Consider the following 20,486-nt stretch of genomic DNA (forward strand, 5'->3'; position numbering starts at 1 on the left):
AACCAGCCTCTCGAGGCTGGCCTCCGGATGAACATCCCGAGTGACAGACACAGCGCCCTGTAACATACTGGCAGGAAACAGCTGGTCTGAGCACTCCACAACCCTCCTTGGAGGGGGCGAGCGTCCCTCGGGAAATCGCTCGCCGAGTCTCTCTACGCCCTGTATAGGCAGGGTTAGTAGAACAGACCCCTGAGGGCATCGAGAAAGACAGGGCACCGTGTTTTTGTGCGGTGAACTCAAGTTTTTCCCGATGGGGACCACCCTCAGAGTCCTGACGTTCAGCCCGTCAGGACTTTTTCGATGCGGCCTTTCTGGCGACAATGACTGTCCTCAGATCAGTCCTGCCCCGAGAAGGCCGCGCCGGAGAGCACCCCGCCTCATCCCTCCAGTTTCTCTGCAGGGGGGCACGAGACGTGACACTCCGCTTCTGCTGTGCTCTTTTTGAAGACGAACTCGACGAAAGACTTTGCTCTGGTTGAACATTCTGCGTGACAGACACAGTGCCCTGTAACGGCGCACCGGCAGGGAACGACTGGTCTGAACACACTAGAACCCTCCTTAGAGGCGGCGAGCGTCCCTCGGGAAAGCACTCGCCAGACCCTTCTACGCCCTGTTTCGGCAGGGTTAGTAGGACGGGCCCCTGAGGGCGCCGGGAGAGACAGGGCACCCTTAAGGGAGGTGAACGCAAGTCTCTCTCGGCGGGGACCCCCCTCAGATTTCCTTTGAGCAGGTCGGCCTGAAAAGCCTGCATAAAAGTCATCGTATGCAAACATGCAGCCGCCTGCCGAGCCACCGAGTAAGCCTTCCCCACCAGCACAGAGGTATATATATTTATTTATTTTTTGGTGGAAGAGCCGGTGCTTTAAGTGAAGACGATGAAGCAGGAGAGAGATAGCTCGCAAGCGTCTCCTCCGCCTACAGTATCGTCACATAACCAGCAGATTTAGCACCAACAATGTTACCATAAGCATTGGACTGATTTGTGTAAATTCTGCTTGAAACCGGTCTAACCCAGGTCTTTGAAACCTCAGCATGAAGATCTGGGAAGAACGGTAAGCACCGGCTAGAAGGTTGAGGTCGTGCAGACAGAAATCTATCATCTAGATTGCTTTTAATTCTAGAAACCTGTCTATCAGCTGGCCACTCGATACTGTTATTTTTTTATTTTATTTTTTTTTAGCTTTTCAACAGCCCGAGATAATACATCCATCAAACCTTCTTCATTTGCAGTATAATGTGATAAACTAGTTTTCTCTGATAATAAACTTTCGACATCCAGCTCCTCAGAACTGGAAAATCTCAATTCAACATCATCATGTGCCTCCACCCGGGCAGAAGTAACCGCCGCAGCGCGTGCTTCCAGAGCCGGGTGAGAGGCACTAGATCTCGTCGGAGATAGCTGAGATAGGGCGGAGCCCTTCTCAACGTCGCCAGCGAGATCCATCTGCGAGCCCCAAGACAAGCGCCGCCGCTCTGCCTCAACAGAAGCGGGACCCGAGCCTCGGGGAGCTCACAGCAAATCACTCTCCTCGAAGAGCGATCGCCGCGAGCGCAGAGTTCTCAAGGGAAAACGCTCGCAATGCTGACAATCGACTCCCTCGAGAGCCGACTGGGCATTGCTGCACTCCCAAACAAGCCACACTTAGCTCGTGTGAATCCCCACCCGTGATGTACCGAGTACAGGGGGGAACACACTTCTTATACTGCTCGCTCATATTGTTTTTTTTATATAAAATATATATAGTGAAAACTCCTGACAAAACAGAAAAACACAATCGACAGATTCAGACACACACAGATCTGCTGAAGTAACTAAAAGCTGGCGTATTGTGTACTCAGGGGATATTTATAGCTTCCTGGTCGATGACGTCACTCGCCGTACGCTCATTCTCTCCATTGACTGATTTCATTCATGCTTCAGACGCGTCACGCTGAGGGCGTTCCCACTGCGATTTCACGCAGCGGTAGTCCCTGAAGGGGAACTGTTGTTACAGGTGTACCAGAGGAAACCGATTAGTCTACATGGGGACTTGAATATTGTTTTGGACAATAGGGGTCATTGGAGTCAAAATGAGTTGAGAACCACTGGTTTGGATTAAACAGCACAGTATCACACTTTAGCTATGTGAAGACATGTTTCGGTTGGTTTTAATAGAGCAATTCAGCAATTTGAGCCGAATTTTGGATTAAAATTATGTTTTTATTAAAAAAAATGTTCAGTACATGCTCCTAACAGATATGAGAGACATTAATATACAGTTTTGCTCAAAAGTTTACTTACACCGTGCATAATCGGCAAAATGTAATTTTTTTTAACAAAATAAGAGGGATCATAAAAAAATGTATTTTATTTTTTATTTAGTACTGTACAAAATAAGATATTTTACACAAAAGACATATAGTACATATAGTACATCTACAGCCGGTAGAAATAAAATTAAAAAAAGCTGAATTTATAAAAATAAATACCCCGTTCAAAAAATTACATGAAACAATAAGAGCAGGGGGGTGAAAACTTTTTGAATTTGAAGATCAAAGTAAATTGTACTTAATTTGTCTTCCAGGAAACATATAAAACTATCTTCTGTTGCTTCCGAAGGGCAGTACTAAATAAATAAAAAATAATTTATATATACCTGTATGTATATATATATATATATATATATATATACATGTGTGTGTGTGTGTATATATATATATATATATATATATATATTTATATATATATATATTTAAACAAAATAAGAAACATTTGGACATATTTATTCTGTTCAAAAGTTTTAACCCCCCTGGCTCTTAATGCATCATCTTTCCTTCTGGAGCATCAGTGAATGTTTAGTTGTGTTTGAGTCCCTCAATTGTCATCAGTGTGAAAAGATGGATCTCAAAATCAAACAGTCACTGCTGGAAAGAGTTCAAATATGCAGGAAAACTGAAGAATTTTCGGGACCTGGAGGATTTTTCTGAAGAACATTGGGTAGTTTAACTGCTCAGGAAAAACAAGGGACTTAAGAACAACCATCACAAAAAAAAAGCTGTGGATCATCCAGGTAACAACACAGTATTAAGAATCAAGGGTGTGTAAACTTTTGAACGGGTCATTTTTATAAAATTCAGGTTTTTATCTTGTGTATTATATGTAAACATCTTTTTATGTGAAATATCTTATCCAGGACAGTACTCAATGAGAAATTGACATGCATTATGTATGATCCTTCTTATTTTGTTTACATAAACATTTAGCAGATTCTGCAAGCTGTATGTAAACTTTTGAGCATGACTAGCCGGGGTCAGAATTTGAGTTAATGTGACATACTGAGTTTGCTGATGACAGGAAGCAGGCTGTTGTACGCTTTCATGTATCCTGCCCTGAATCCGTCCAGAGACACCAGCAGCAGCGGCGGTTTAGAAAACCTCATGAAAAAGATTAAATGCTTTTTTCAAATGCTTGTCATGCCATGGAAAAAATGTAGCTTCCTCTTTTAGTAGAAGTGCCCATGCACAAGTAAAAATAGCAATAGGAAACATGAGCACAGTTTCACCCAGAGAAGAGCAGATGTTGGTGTATGTCTACAGGCAGAGCCCAAAACACCATGTCACACCCAAAACACCAAATCCAACAACCAACATGCTTTGAAATTGACCTGAATTGCTGAAAAAGCGGTCAGTAAAAAAAAAAAAATGCTCTAACGGTTGATATTGTAAAATGTATTATTTTTATTTATTACTCTCCATTTGTTTTGATCATACAGCTTTTAAAGTTGGTTTTGGATGATTGATTTAATAGACAGGGATATAGCGCCTTTGGTAATATTAAAATCGAACAATTTGTTAGGGATTTGTAAAGGCACTTATGTAAATGCAACACTATAGAGTTACATTATCATGCCATTCCGTTTCCAGACAACTCCTAAAAGACCCATCAGCCATCCTTAACCGTATCCTTCAAAACTGAAAAGAAGATTGTGCCTTCATAAAAACAGAATAATGCATAAAACAAAACATTAGCTCATTTTTTTTTGTGAGACTACTCAATTTCAAACTATAATAAAATAAGTTATAAAATGAAAAGAAATGCCACGGAATATACAAGCCCACTGCAACACATCAATTTCTTAATATTTTATTTATATTTTTTAAATTATTATGGCTCCCCACTACACCCCATAATGCATTTTTATGATGAGATGAAATGGCAGCAATAACTGTTTAAAAGTCTTTTCAACAGAGCACATGGCTCATTAACTTGTCCGTTTGCCCATAATGACATTCACTGGCATAAACACAAAGCTGAATGCATTTCAGAGTGAGTTTATTATAGCTAATGGAAAAGACAACACTAACCAAACAGTCCATTTACCCAGAGTCAGACATAAACACACACACGCCTAAACATCTCTCTTTGCATCTAAATAGATGCATTTATATACAGTGCCATTTAAAAGTCTGAGTGTACATGTGATTTAAAAGCTCATTTAAACTTGCGAAGGCACGATAAGTTTTAGGATGCTGCCAATTTAAAACAAATAATTATGATATACAATAAATACTATTTATACACCACTAATCAAATAAGTACACCGATCCTAATACTTCAATACAATACATGATTTCCAAAGTCATGTTAATACTTTCAGTTCAACTACTGAAGTTATGCTCATATAATTTGTCACGAAAAAAACATTAAAGTGCACCTATTATGCTATTTTAAAGGCTCCTACTTTTGTTTTGGAGACTCCTACAACAGGTTTACATGCATCAAAAGTCAAAAAACATTTATATACATTGCACATCACCACATTGTTCAATGATTCTCAAACGACTCGGATGAATCCCCCCTTTCCGAGGGCATACTCTGCTCTGATTGGCCAGACGGCCTAGTCTGTTGTGATTGGTCTACCGCGTACAGCGTGTATTTTGGAAGCTAATGCCCATTACATAACTGCCCATTACATAACTGAATGTCAGCTCTGTCTTTCTAAAGCTCAGCAATTGTACACTATAAAAACAGTAACAATGGCGTTGATTTTAGCAATCCGAGCGCGAGTACGATGAAGAAACATTGGAAGAACTTATTCAACCCGAAAGTCCATCGCAAGGACGACTTGAGCAGGACGCTACTCAGTTTGAGTTACATTATGACATGTTGCAACTGTAATTACTCATCAGCAATAACAAGTCTATATCCATCAACAAACTGACGTGTATTTCTAATTTATTGGGGTGCACATGTGGAAATTGTATCAATAACGGTGCATATGTTAGCCAAGCACTAACGTGAATGACTGGTGTAACAAACGTTTGTAAAACAAATCTTGCAACATCCCTTATCTTTACTCAAAATAGTAAGAACGACAGATAATCTGCATTAATAAATACAGTTTTAGGTAATAGTGGCCCACAGCTGCTTAGCAGAAGTATTTCAGTAAGACAGTAATAATGCGAATTAGCTGGTTATCTGGAAACTTACACAATATAGAACACAAAACTATTTTGAACACCCGGAAGAAAAAAATATACATCAATAATTATTCATACATACAGGTTGTGATTCTGAGGAGCAAGCTGGTCCAAATCAATTGGGTACTGACCCATCTTTCAAGAGTGAACATTTTGTGAATACCCGCTGTGGCGAGCAGGACGAGGCCGAGGGCCGTGAGAAAGCGGCACGAGGACATTGGTGTGATTGATGAGCGACACCTGCGAGACGCACCCATCTCGTATCTCTCACGGAGGAGCGGAAGCATAAAGGGGGAGCGACGACAGATGATCGAGAGAAGCCAGGCCTGGATTTATGTTGTGTTTTGTCATATGTGACAGCAGTCGTCCGTGAGGGGCTGCTGTCTTTTACTTTCGTTTTGTATTTGTTTAATTTATTGTATCAAAATCTTTGAATGTTCGCCAGTTCCCACCCCTTCTTCCCATAACATTAAACATTCCTAACGCATTGAACTCCGAGATTTGAGAAGCAGTCATTAGTAAAATGACATTTGAGGGCTGGTCAAGTTTGTGGGCGGACAATGTATAACACATTATATATGTGTATGTTGTAGTGACGTGGAACCGTAAAGCAGAAGGATTCGAATTAAAAACGAGTCTTGAGAGTCGATTCTTTCTTTTGGGAGACATTAACTTTATATATAGTGCACTTTCGACTTTACAACTTTGCAGAACGTTTACATTCACAAACATTATACATATTACACACTGGTCCTATTATGGTTTTTCGAATAGTCCCTTTCATGCACTTTAAGTTATTCAATTAAGAAAAATGCAATGGACTAAGACAGAGTTCCTCAGAAACCCTCCACCTCCCCCAGCTCCACCTGTCTAGATCTGCTACAGGATTAATGTATGTCTATTTATGCAGCAGGAGCATGTCTTAAATCTTCTGTGTATCTATTAGGAGTAGCAACTCTAGGAGATTGGCATGGTAATGGATGTGGCAAAGTTAGTATTTGGTCTCAGTGGAATAGATCTGCTACACTGCTGTTACAGAGCAAGTACAGATACTTGCTACAGTCAATATATCCACAGACATGCTGCTGTTAAGACATACCACTGCTGAATATATAGCATACATGAAATAACCCCCATAGCAGATCTATACAGGTGGAGCTGGGGAAGGTGGAGGTTTTCTGAATATGCGTTGCAAACTGCTAACAGCAAACAATGGCAAGTATTTAAATGTTGAGCAGCAAGCTCATTGGCCACTGATGCCACATCAACCAATCAGCTGCGCTATGTAGAAACGATGTGATCGCTAACAAACTGAGATAAGGACCTATCAGCTGGTGCCATTTTTGGGTTTAATGACAGAACTTATACATAATATTTAAAAAAAAATGTATCTATATAATATTAAAAAAAATGTATATGTATATATATATATATATATATATACACACACACACACACACACACACACACACACACACACACACACACACATATGTACATATATATATATATATATATATATATATATATATATATATATATATATATATAATATAATACTGTCACAATCTCACTCAGTTTGGACTTTGTTTCTGTTTGCACTTTTCCCCTGTTGAGTTTGTTGTCATGGTTGTTAATTTGATCAGGTCATTCAGTTCAGCTATGCGTCACTAATTATCTTTGTTTGCATGTATACTTAAGTTCCTGTTTCTGTTCACTGCTGTTGGGTTTCGTTTATGTTAGATGTCATATGCTGTTTTCAAGTGATAATAATTAGCTGTCAGTGGCAAATGCACCTACAGGAACAAACATGGCTATGACTGTGTAGATAAATGTTACTGAAGTACGACAACTAGTGAATTATGAGCTGACGCAGCCAACATCTAAAAAGGTTAACACATTACGTCATATGTGAGCAATTTGTGTTTTCAAAGGGTTCGAAGATCAGTTCCAGTGAAGTCTGTGAAATCTTTGGCTAACAGTGAGGCAGCTTTTTTAGCTTCCGGACGTAGCCAGAGATTTAATTTTCAAAACAAATAATGTTGTATCCTATAAGTTGGTAAAAAAACATATTGTCAAAAGAACGTGGTGGCCAACACACACAATGTGTCTATAAAACATTCAAAGGCTCATTAACTATAGATGCTAATTTCTAAGCTTTGAGTTAAGGATATTAGCCTGATACAGAGCCACAGATCTCATTTATAAACATAAGTCTGTTACCCAGCAGGACATTGAGGAGTCCTGATGTCCTCACAGTCCTCTTCAAGCCACGTTTTTTCACCTGTGAAGAAAGGAGGAAGAGAAAGCAAGTATTAGTAACTGGAAACTTTGGCCATGTGTATTTGTTCTTGCAGGGTTACATTTTCCAAGGTTCGCATCGACTTAACAGTGAGAAAGAGAACAATTCCGTTTTTTTCAAGGAGGGAGAAGGTGGAATAGTTGGCCTTGGTACAACGATAAAACTGCACACATATTCAGACAAAATCAATCACGAAGGAATCCAAACTACAAAAAAAAAAAAAAATACATAAATACTGGAACTTCACAGTCCTCTAATGATAAGAACAAGCAACTGACATAGTCCAGTCAGCTTATTTTCAAGTGATAATAATTAGCTGTCAGTGGCTAATGCATCTACAGGAACACATGGCTGTGATTGTGTACATAAACGTTACTGAAGTATGACAACCAGTGGAAAATCTAAACAACATCTAAAAGGGTTAACACATACATCATGTGTGCAATTTGGGTTTTCAAAGGGATCGAAGATCAGTTCCACTGCTCTCAGTTCAGCTACAGCCAAATTTTTCAGCTGCAGCCAAATCTACAGCCAAACCACGGCCGAAAAGGGACCTAAATAATCAGCTGAACATTTGTGAAAATATTTAAAAGAAAAACATCTGGCCATGAAAACATCATGTAGGGAAGATGCACAGCTCTCTATCCTGCTGAGCGGGGATGAACTCCAGGCCCGAATAACTTCAAAGACAAATCCTTCAGATCCATCACAACTTCACAGCTGCTATGAGCTGTTTAATAGGGGTTTAATGATACCCTCATGCAACGATTCGATACACATCAAGATACTGAACTCACTATATGATATTACTGCAATACTCCCAAGACATATGGTAAAAGGAAAAAATTTACTGTTGATGAAAATGCTAAATGAATAGGCTTGGACTTAGTGCTGGAAACCCAATGCACAGGACAATGGTGACGCCAGAATAAAAATATTGATGATTCTGAAGCTGAATACATATTGTCACTATCCACGATACATATTGATGCATTTCTGTATTGCAATATATTTTGACACGATATATTGTTACCCCCCTACCGTTTAACAAAACAGATACATGTCTGTTTATCTATGAAATAAACCTAACCAGCTTGAGGATTTTATACAACCCCAAAATGTCTTTCACTTATCCAAAATAAATGACAACTAATGAATATGCAGCTATGGACTACAGAGCAAAGCATGTCGTGTACCTTCACATGTGCTCTTGTAGTTGGAGCAGCAGTCGCCCACTCGCACACAGTCCGCAGAGCAGGAGCAGAGGCTGTTCACCGAGCGCTCCTCATCGCAGCGGAACTTAGAACACGTCCAGCGTCGACCTGGAACGAAACAGAAGATTATGAGGGTATTCAGCTCAAGTTTAGTCGTAGAGTGCTTTGCACAGTACACTTGGTTTCAAAGCAGTTCCACTAAAAATTTTAAATGAATGTTTAAGTGCAGTATCAAGATATAAACAGCTGATGGTATGGTGTATATGACAAGCATTCAGAGCTGTATTTACAAACAGACATGTGATTTAATAACTTGTGATAAAATTATAGGGTTAGTTTATTTTGAGGTGTCTTTGTTAAGTGTAATTACACAAATATGTACTGAGTAATATTAATTAACTTCACATACTTACTATAGGGTTAAGGTTAGATTAAGGTTTGGTTTAGGGGTAGTTGCATGTAATTATTTAAAATTTATAGTTATTAGAATACCAAAATACCATGTGTGACAAAGACACTATAAAATAAAGTGTTACCAAATTGTATTAGGACAACCGAAATTCAATTGAACTTCAAACTTGAAGAAACTCACAGGAAAAGAAAAGTTAATGCTGTAAATATTTTACATTTTGGTAGTATTTAAGAAGTTTGTAATCTCTTATCTCTGAATTATCTTTATTGTTATTTTTTTCCCCCATACACAAAAAATAAATAGCAATAATTTCTCATGCAAAACCATTAAGTTATATATTTCATAAAATTACTTTTTTATTTTTAAATATATTTTGAATAATTTTTTATTAAATTTTAGTTATTTTGGTACGTCAACTTATACTCAATGAAAAGGAGAAGTGTTAAACTAAAATAAATTTTTACAAGTTTTATAATAAATAAAATTAGGTTAATTAACATTTTACTTTATTTTAAGCAACGGAAATTTTTTTATTGTTTTAGCTTTTGTTAACTATAATGAAATGACATGGATGGCACATTTGAGTTTTTCTTATTATTTAGATATAACTATTATTAAAGTTATATTAAAGATATATTAATATATATTAGTTCTATCATAAAACAAAAATGCTGGTTTGGTTGTTATGCTGTCAAATAATGATATAACATATTCTTAGCAACATATTACACAATGTATTCCAGGAGAACGAACGCAGGGATACATTGTGTAATATGTTGCTAAGAATATGTTATATCATTATTTGACAGCATAACAACCAAACCAGCATTTTTGTTTTATGATAGAACTAATATATATTAATATATCGTTAATATAACTCTTTAAAAAGATAATATTTTAAAACTGGTTCCCCACACAATGAAGGTCAGTGGGGTCCAAAAACAGCATGAATTTCAAAATATATTCCATAGACAAAACATAGACAAAGTCACATATGTTTGGAAAGACATGAGGGCGAGTAAATTACCGAATTTGAAAAGTAACCCTCACCTTTTTAAACAGAATGCTGATGTTTAGCATCTGCTGGCAAGATAAGGATTATGTGTATTTTTGTTTGCAGTGAAGTAGAATTGCTTATCTTGACAAAATTGTGAATCTTTATTCTAGGACAAATATGTTACACAAGATAAAGCAACAAAAACATCCTGTAGTACTGAGGTTTTTTTTTTTTGCATGTATGATACTACAAACCGGTCACACTAAATGTGTCTCTATAGTGCGCTTTGTGTTTATCGTGCAATTTATACCCGAAAATGAGTTTTTACGTGCATATGTTACGCATGGGTGGGTTTAGGGTATAGGTTTAGCAGTGGTGTGGGGTGCGTGTGCATTATACGTTTGGTTAGGATTAGTGGTGTGGGGTGCGTGTGTATGACACGCAATAAAGTGCGAATCAAATACACGCGAAAACTGTGTATTATGCACGTAAAAACTAATTTTCACATATAAATTTCACGATAAACAAAGCGTGCTATAGAGACGCATTTTTATGAGATCAGGCTGGATAGTAACAGCTGTCGTTTTACTGGTAATGAAGTTCTATAGTATTGTAAATGTAAAAATGAGTCTGAAGGAGACAGTGAGACAGAAATCCATCCATTCCTCACATGCAGTGCACATAGCAGGCGTCACGGGGAGGAACATTTGGCTACTGTGTTGGAAAATGGAACTGATTCAAAACATCAGGGGGAAAAAAAGCTACAGGGAGTGCCTTTAAGCCTAAACTTGGAGAAACCCACAGTGACTCAACAGAGCTCGAACACTGTACTGAGGGAATTTCAACAGGTGGGTGTTGATGGTTCAGACATTCTTGTTTACAATGTTTGCAAAGTAAGGCCTTTTCTAGGCTGTTCCAGCCCTGCATAAATGCTCAGTGTCTGTACATGCACTTTAAATAACTTCATTTTCACTTTTTCTATCTCAGACACACACAAACACAGATGGTTTGCAGGGCTATCGAGAAACAAAACATAACTTAAGGCTTCCTCAAACCGAAGAGTGAGAGTGTGAGGTTACAGTACATGACCCAAGAGAGAGTTTACACCTAACAACCGTCTCGGGTGATCCATTCATAAGAGAACAGCACTAAATACAAGTTCAGTTGGTTATACTTAAGAGAGCTTTTTTGACCCACTTACAGTAAGTAACAGTACGTACAGTATATTTTATATGCAACTTCATTATTACTTCTATCATTTTCAGGATATGGTTAAAGTGCTAACTTAAATAAATTGACACTATATAAACACAAAAAACACAAAACAAAAACCTTCTGAAAAATGGTTTGACCATTACTGTAAAACAATTAGACAATAGCTCCGATTCATTTAAATTCAAATACACAAAGATCCAGTCCACTCTGAGTTCCGCTTAAAACACACTTCTGAAACAATACAAAAAACACACTAAGGCAGAGGAAACTGGATTATTATAACAACACAAAAAGAAAAAACAGATCCTAATAACTGTCAGGGTGTGGTGCAGGCAGAAGGAGCAGAGGAGTCAGAAGTGCAAAGTGTTTACTTTCAAATACAACTAACACAGGTTCAGACGAGCAGCACACACTTGATACAAAGTAGAACGGGTCAGAGACTGACTGAACAGAAAGGAACTAAATACAAAGGTGAACAATGAAGACAACAGCTGAAGACAGTGAGTGATGATGATTGCTGGCATGTGCGGGTAATGGTGAAGGAGGTGCAGGTGTGGGCCAATGAGTATGCTGGGAACTGTAGTGCAGACGGGGACTAACACATGACAGTGACAATGACAGTGATAGAGACGATGACAGTGACGATGATCATAGGGTGGTGACTGTGACGATAACAGAGGAATCTGTGTAACCAGTAATTTGGGAAAAGAATTGTGTTCTATTATCAACTCATCGGGTCTCCAGAACAACCTAGACATATTAACTAAATACTGCCACAACTAGAAATTAGAAGTCAACATCCAAAAATCTAAGATTATGATATTTCAGATGAAAAGATCTGACATCTGGAACATAAACATGTATTTACTGTATACAAAACCATACTTCGACACTCTTTACAATATAATTATCTTGGTCTAGCTTTAACACCAACTGGAAATTACAATTTAGCAATTCAAACATTAGTTTGCAGAGCACTGCACTGCAGAGCACTGCACGCCATACGAAAGGAATTATTCAAAATAAACATTCCAATCAGAATTTGGACAAAGATTTTTGATAGTGTGATACTGCCCATTGTCTTATATGGAAGTGAGGTCTGGGGCACAGCGATAAGGTTTGGGACAAACATGCTTTAAAATGTATTATTCTGTAAAAACATCCTTCATGTCCACAGAAACACACCTAACAACTCAAAGGGCAGAGCTAGGAGGTGTCTTTCCCTCAATTTGATGATTAAAAAAAGAGCTTAAAAATTCTGGCTACACTTAAAATCTAGATCTGAAGATGATCTTCATTTTAAAGCACTTAAGACACACGTGCTAAGAAAAATCATCTTTGTGCAATGGTTTCAGAAATGACTAACAAATCGTTCAATATCACGGCCCCTGAAAAACCTGCAAGAATTAAAGAAATGAAAAATCAAGAGAAAGAGACACACGCAGCATTGGATAGAACAAACAAAAGAGCAAAGTCGTCTCCAATGTTATCTGAGACTAAATAGAGAGTACAGTCTGGCAGACTATCTCATCTCAGTGACTCACGAATATAACACAAAGACATTTATTAACCAGGTACACACTTAGTGACCACCAGCTGGCCTTAGTGACAAATGCACATATTTCAGAGACTCACTCTACAGTCAAATACAGAAGATTATCCCAGAAACTTTTATGTAAGTTCTTGTTTGTTTGTTTATTTTGCTTTGTGCAATGCTTTGACAATATTTACTCAAGTATGTCATGCCAATAAAGCAATATTAATTGATTGAGTGAGTGAGTGAGTGAGTGAGTGAGTGAGTGAGTAGATAGGAAGCTACAAGTGGAGTAATGGAAGATCTGTATGTGCTCTTACTAATACTAACATCTGTCTACACCCCTAATAATTTTGATGTATTGTGTCACTTGAAAAAAGTCCTGACACACTCTTTATTAAAAGGTGATTTAACTTGTATCTAGATCCACTGTTGGATCGCTCAACTGGAGGTCAATAGAGAGCCTAAGTCCCTCCCCTCTGCTTCCGGCTCATGGGACCTTATTTCGGAAAAAATATGTATGGGAGTCAATGGCGAAAGACAACTTATCTTTTTATTCCATCTGAACTGTGCCCTGAATTACACATATGATGTTTGTCAATTTAAAAGATAATTATGAAAGTCAAGAAAGTCACAGTTTGTCATAAAACAGAAGAGTAACATTTAGTTTTATGTGAAAATCGCTCAATGAACTACATGTCTCGTCTCGCACTATGTACGTCACCAAGCTCGTATGTTTGCAGTCTGTCACACAGGCATGACGGCGTAACGCTACGATTATAACGTTAGACTATAGAAAAAAAGACAGACGTTAGCTTCAGTAAAGTTAGCTTCATTCATTGAGAGAAAAGGTATGATGTAGGGATGCACCGATATCACTTTTTAAGGATTGAGTACGAGTAACGATATTTTTTTCCTGGTACTCGCGGATACCGATACCAATGCATGTTGTACTGGCGGGGGGGGTTCTCGTTTTATGTGGCAATTTTTTAAGAACAACACAATGAGACTAATGAACATATCAGCATCTTTATTTTCAACAACTTAAGTAAACTTAAAAAAATAAATCATTCTTATGTGCTTATCACAAATTTTCAAAGCCCAAATTTCACAGTGTCCAATAACCTCCAAAGGGCAAAACCAAGGACATAATGAATGTAATTTTTACCTGCCTGTCACAAAGTTGTCAAAGTGCAGGAAAAGTGTTCATAAGAATTAAGAAATATAAGCTAAGGATATACGTGAGGTCACGCGTCACGTGAGGTATCGGTCTTTGGTATCGGGGTATTTTTACGAGTACGAGTACAAGTACATGAGCTTGGTATCGGGCCCTTTACCAAGTGCATCCCTAGTATGATGTCACATGCGCGCCTTTTGGGTTCGTAGTCTTTGTAATTACGTATTTTCTTCACAGTCTTATACCTCAACAGTTTTACATCAAACTGCAACTTTCTTGACTTTAAAATGTATCTTTTAAATTGCCAAACATCATATGTGTAATTCAGGGCACAATTCAAATGGGATCCAAATATTTGTTGTCTCTCGCCATTGACTACCATACAATATTTTTCCGAAATAAGGTCCCATGGTGGTCCACCGGAAGGGGAGGGACTTAGTCTCTCTATGCTCTTTTCCTGGATCATATTGCTTTGAAAACATTTATCTCCAATTTAAATTTGGTTGATTTATGTTGCTTTAGAAATAATAATATGAAATACTTCTCCTTTTACTCAGCCCGACATCACACATATTCTAGGACTGATTACATATTACATACATATATGTTTTACATACATATATGTTTAATCATCTCTAATTAACAGTATTCCATATCAATGTTGCCTAGTCTCATCTCAGACCACTCCCCTATACTTTGTTAAATCACCTTTTTTTATAGCGATTTTTACAATACAGATTGTTTCAAAGCAGCTTTACAGTGATAAGAGGAAAATAATGCAACAGAGTTTGTTTCTAGAAGGAAATAGCGTTATAGTCTAGCTTAAGTAAGTTACTATACATGTATATATATATATATATATATACACACAGTCAAACCAAAAATTATTCAGACACCAGATAAAAAATCTTGTGGGTGCAAGACACTATAGTTAGTTCATGTGTTATAGTTCAAGTGAGGATAGCACAATAAAGTAAACTGTGACATATTATACCCAAAAAATCTTCATACAATGGACTACAAGTCAAATTTATAAAAATATGGGACCAAATATTATTTAGACACTTTGACCTGACCATGTTTTGCTTAAGTGTTTTTTCTTTAATTGCCAATACAACCTTTTTCCACCACAGATTGAACAAAGTTAGACATTGCTTGGTAATTGGTTGACCTAAATTGGTATTATCTAATTGTGTATGCCTGCTTAAATTTAACAGCAGACAACGTGATTAATATTAATTTACCTAGCAGCTCATCAGTGTGTTTTATATTGTCATTAGTTGTAGAATTAGTAGCAGTATTTTTCACATTTTTCACATTATCACAGCTTTTTCGCTATAGTTTCGAAAATGGTAATAAAATATGACAAGAACTCAAGAGTTATCAAATCAGTTGATATTTCACTAGTTTGGCCATCCTTCTGTTAGACTGTCTCACAAATGAATAAGGTTAAATAGCTGTCAGTTGTCAGTGTTCGCTAGAACTGATTTGCTGACATCAAAACAGGGACAGTAATAGGTGAGTGCTTGCGCATTAGTTCCGGCCACTACCGAATAATCCAGCGGTGGCTTCTGCTTGTTCTTAAAGGCTGAACAATTCCAAATTTACTCCGTTTTGACAGGAAAATACAACAAAGAACATAATTTACAGGTAATGCGTCAATTCTATGTGGTATGACAGACTCTCTCGCTCTCTCTCTCTCTTTTTTTTTTCATGTGTGAGAGAAACACATAGCGCTCTAAGCGACGACAAGTCTGGTGCTGCCTTCACACTACAGTTTACGGTGCGTCAAATATGCTGTGCAAAGTGTATATCCATTGAGATGAACTGAAATAGTGAAAGAAAGTCAAGCGAAAGTCTCAAGCTCTGTCAGAGTGATCAAGATGAGTGAAGGCAAGTGAAAATATATCTTTGCTAGACTGTGCTACTTTGCATCAAACAATGGCGACTGAAATCTCACAATTTATTAGCCAGCTAATGAAAGACTTCACTTAGTCGCCTAACATGAAAATGTAGTCACATATGTGAGTGATTTACTCTTTCTTGTTTTTACCCCTAAGTGAAGAACCAAAGCAACTTTGCAGTGAGTATGTCAGGGCCTTGAGAAAGAGAGAGTTACAGAAAGTGCAAAAGAAAGAGAAATGCCACTTACTTGGTTCCACACACACTTCCTCATAGTCCCAACAGCAGGAGCCTTCATTTACACATGCAGCATCACAGTGGCACGCTGCATTAGCATCACGACTTTTGGACATGCAGCGATTTTTACAGTGATCAGTAACTATCAGAAAGAAAACACACAAAATATAGAGCATGTAGACAGAATGATATCTCAAATATAAGTTGTCGAATTTAATAATAATACAGGGCTTCATTCCAATGCTCAATGACATTTAAAGGTGATTAGACACTGGATTAAAGATTACACAATGATTATAGATTATATAGCCTACTTTATACACTCACCGAACACTTTATTAGGTACACTTGTTTACCTGCCCATTAACGCAAATATCTAATCAGCCAATCACATGGCAGTAAATCAATGAATTTAGGCATGTAGACATGATTAAGACGATCTGCTGAAGCTCAAACTGAGCATCAGAATGGGGAAGAAAGGTGATTTAAGTGGCTGGTTGTTGGTGCCAATGGGCTGGTCTGAGTATTTCAGAAACTGCTGATCTACTGGGATTTTCACGCACAACCATGCCTTGATGATGTCAGAGGTGAACGGCCAGACTGGTTTGAGCTGATAGAAAGGCAACAGTAACTCAAATCACCACTCGGTCTGCAGAAGAGCATCTCTGAACACACAACAGTTGAAGCAGAGCTACAGCAGCAGAAGACACACCGGTGACACTCCTGTCAGATTAGAACAGAAACAGAAGCTACAATTCACTCAGGATCACCAAAACTGGAAGATTGTAAAAACGATGCCTGCTCTGATGAGTCTCGATTTCTACTGTGACATTCAGATGGTTGGGTCAGAATTTGGCGAAAACAACATGAAATCATGGATCCATCCTGCCTTGTATCAACGGTTCAGGCTGCTGGTGGTGAAATGGTGTGGAGGAGATTTTCTTGCCACACTTTGGGCCTCTTAGTACGAGTTGATCATTGTTTAAATGCCACAGCCTATCTTAATATTGTTGCTGACCATGTCCATCCCTTTATGACGACAGTGAACCCATCATCCGATGGCTACTTCCAGCAAGCTAAAACAAAGCTCAAATCATCTCAAACTGGTTTCCTGAACATAACAATAAGTTCACTATACTCAAATAGTCTCCACAGTGACAATAAGTTCACTATACCCAAACAGTCTCCACAGTCTCCAGATCTCAATACACTAGAGCAGCTTTGGTATGTGCTGGAACAGGAGATTCACATCATGGATGTGCAGCCAATAAATCTGCAGCAACTATGTGATGCTATCATGTCAATATGAACCAACATCTCTGAGGAATGTTTCCAGCACATTGCCCAACCAGGTACTCGCAAGGTGTATCTATTAAAGTGGACAGTGAGTGTATGTAATATATATTTACTAAAAGCTTATAAAGGGTGATCTTTAATTAAAACAATTTCAGTCAAAGGCTGGCCTAAATGCAATTATGACCAGAAAAACACTACAAAAACATATATTGTACCTTTAGCACTGCAGCGGAGTTTCAGTATAAATATGATTGTGAGAATTAAAGCCAGCAAGGCGAGCAGAAGAACCTAAAGAAACAAAAAACAAATGCAGTTACAATATTTAGTAAAGAATGAATCATTATTATAATTGTATTAATATAATTTGCATGTAGTTACATACACACATCATACAGTAGTTCAAAGTTTGGGGTTAGTAATATATTTTGTGTTTTTTATTTGATCAAAATTACAGTAAATTAAAATATATTGGGAAATATTTCTTTAATTTAAGATAAATTGTCTCTTTTAAAATGTAATGTATTCATGTCATGTTAAAATTCAAAGGTGAATTTTCAGCATCATTACTCCAGAAATCATTCTAATATGATGACACATAATAAGAAACATTTCTTATTATTATCAGCGTTGAAAACATGTGCTGCTTATTAATTTATTTTTCTTAAAAAACATCTAACCCCAAACTTTTAAATGTTACTCTAAAATGTATGCCTTGACTTCAAGACCATTGGAAAAATCTAATTGCAAAAGAACAAATTTATATCTTTAATCAATAAATTAAATTCCAAACAGCAGTTTCACATAGTACAAGGCAAGGCAAGGCAAGGCAAGTTTATTTATATAGCACATTTCATACACAATGGTAATTCAAAGTGCTTTACATAGAAGAAATTAAAATAATCAAAAGAAATCAGAATAATTAAAACAGTTTAGAATAAAAGATAAAAGAGTACAGTGAATGCATGTCTCAGGAAATGATTTTTTCCCTGTTAGCTACAATAAAACAGTTTTCTTTACAGTTCTTTGTGTGTAAATTTCCCCCTCCTCATCTTCCACAGGTGTTACAGTGCTGAATGTCTCAAACTGTTGTGACTGTTGTGAAGTGAAAGAAAGGGAGCAAGAATTCCCTGATCTTGCACACACTTTTCATTCATTCTATGGTTTAAAGTGAAATGTTCAATTTAAATAGAGGGTTGGGCCTTTTGCTGAAATATTAGATCAGAATTAAAACATGATGCCTAAGGCTTTAGCAGCTTTGTTACATTTAGAATGTCACACTAAACAAAAATCAGGTATTGTCAGTCACTTCGTTTAGACTTCTTACAGTAATGGTTCATCCAACAAAACGCATAACAAGCAATTAATCTGTTAGTGACAACCATTTGCTTGAATGGGGTGAAGGAAGCATTTGAGTCAATAGACTAGCTCAAAGTTTAAAGTTTTACTTAAAGCTGCCAATATCAACCACACACGAGCCACACATTTAAACTTCCACATGTAGGAATTGATCTGATAAACTGATCATTTAGAATGAGAATTGTTTAGAAACATCAAAACAATGGATTGTTGCGACTTGGGATGAATAACCTTATGAAAAGTCCACTAGCTCAACTCAAAGGCATGCTGTAATGCTATAATACACAGTGAGGTACACTGCCTTCTATAGTTAATCATTATGACATTTCTCCAAAACTCTGGTGCAGCCAGTTGTTACTTGTTTTAGCTGTGCAATAGAAATTTCTATGACTTTTAAAGTTTTTATTCATTTCCGTGATTCCTCAGCCTTTCACTGATGGGAACCCAGAAACAATTATGATGAATGATGAGCTAAATCTCAGCTACCTAAAACATCCTACATCTGACAGCACAAATGACCAAAGATACTTTACAAAAACAAAGATGAAATGACAAAACTTTACATACAATACAGTTCTCCTAAAAAGTACAAATACATCTAAGAAAATACACCTTTTCTTTTTTTGATGAATGGCAATTAGGTGCCTCAGTATAACTTAAGTTAATTATCCATATACTCAGCTATACTATACTATACATTGGTCTTGTGGAAAGATACACTCTTAAAAATAAAGTTCCAAATGTTGTTGTTTTTTGTTTGTTTTTTGTAGAATAACCATTTTTGGTTCCCAAAAGAACCTCCCAGTGAACCATTCTTAAACGAACACACATTTCTCTAATCACTAAATCACATTTTAATAATCTAAAGAAGATTTCCCCACTTTATCCTTTTGTGCAATATTGGATCCATGGATTAAAAGGTGCAGCGTTGAACAAGATGCCAATAAATAACTTTTACTTTTAAGAGTGTCGCCTATGTAAATTGACTTTAAATAGGCTAAAGAAAGCAAATAACAAAATAAAACCTTTACACAAAATATTAAGCTTAAAGGTTAAGTAGCACCGAGTCAGAATTGCTTGTTTAACCTTTCAGACACCGGCTTTGATTCCCCCCATGCTGTCCTATGAGACTTCTCTTACCGCAAAGAGGATTTTCAGGCATCTTGACCTTGTTTTTGTGACGTTTTGTGCCGGTTTGGACCGCTGTCCTGTTCCCAGTAAATTGGCGGCGTGCTCGCTCATGTGTTCATCCCGCTTGGCTGGATCCATTATTGATCTCGCACACAGTCAGTGTGTGTTGCACAGGTTTGTTTTGCAGACACTCATTTCAAACTTTGTTCTCTAGTGACTTTCTAGCTCATGTAGTCAGAGGACCGCCCAGTCT

The 20,486-nt window shown here is 37.4% G+C and overlaps 1 protein-coding gene across 1 annotated transcript in view; it reads right to left on the reverse strand.

Moving 5' to 3' along the window:
* The window catches only part of enpp1 (ectonucleotide pyrophosphatase/phosphodiesterase 1), a 64,941-nt gene extending 44,455 nt beyond the window's left edge, over window positions 1–20,486 (reverse strand). Inside the window, exons 1-6 of the mRNA XM_077221072.1 lie at window positions 20,243–20,486; window positions 17,962–18,034; window positions 16,464–16,592; window positions 8,959–9,084; window positions 7,684–7,744; window positions 3,317–3,414 (exon numbers count right to left, since the gene is read on the reverse strand). Of these exons, the coding sequence (XP_077077187.1) occupies window positions 3,317–3,414; window positions 7,684–7,744; window positions 8,959–9,084; window positions 16,464–16,592; window positions 17,962–18,034; window positions 20,243–20,371 (616 nt within the window). The 5' untranslated portion in view covers window positions 20,372–20,486. The remainder of the gene's footprint in view (window positions 1–3,316; window positions 3,415–7,683; window positions 7,745–8,958; window positions 9,085–16,463; window positions 16,593–17,961; window positions 18,035–20,242) is intronic.

This window comes from Siphateles boraxobius, unplaced genomic scaffold (assembly GCF_051911475.1).
Source record: "Siphateles boraxobius isolate OS27281-9 unplaced genomic scaffold, OSU_SipBor_1 8, whole genome shotgun sequence".
Lineage (NCBI taxonomy): Eukaryota > Metazoa > Chordata > Actinopteri > Cypriniformes > Leuciscidae > Siphateles > Siphateles boraxobius.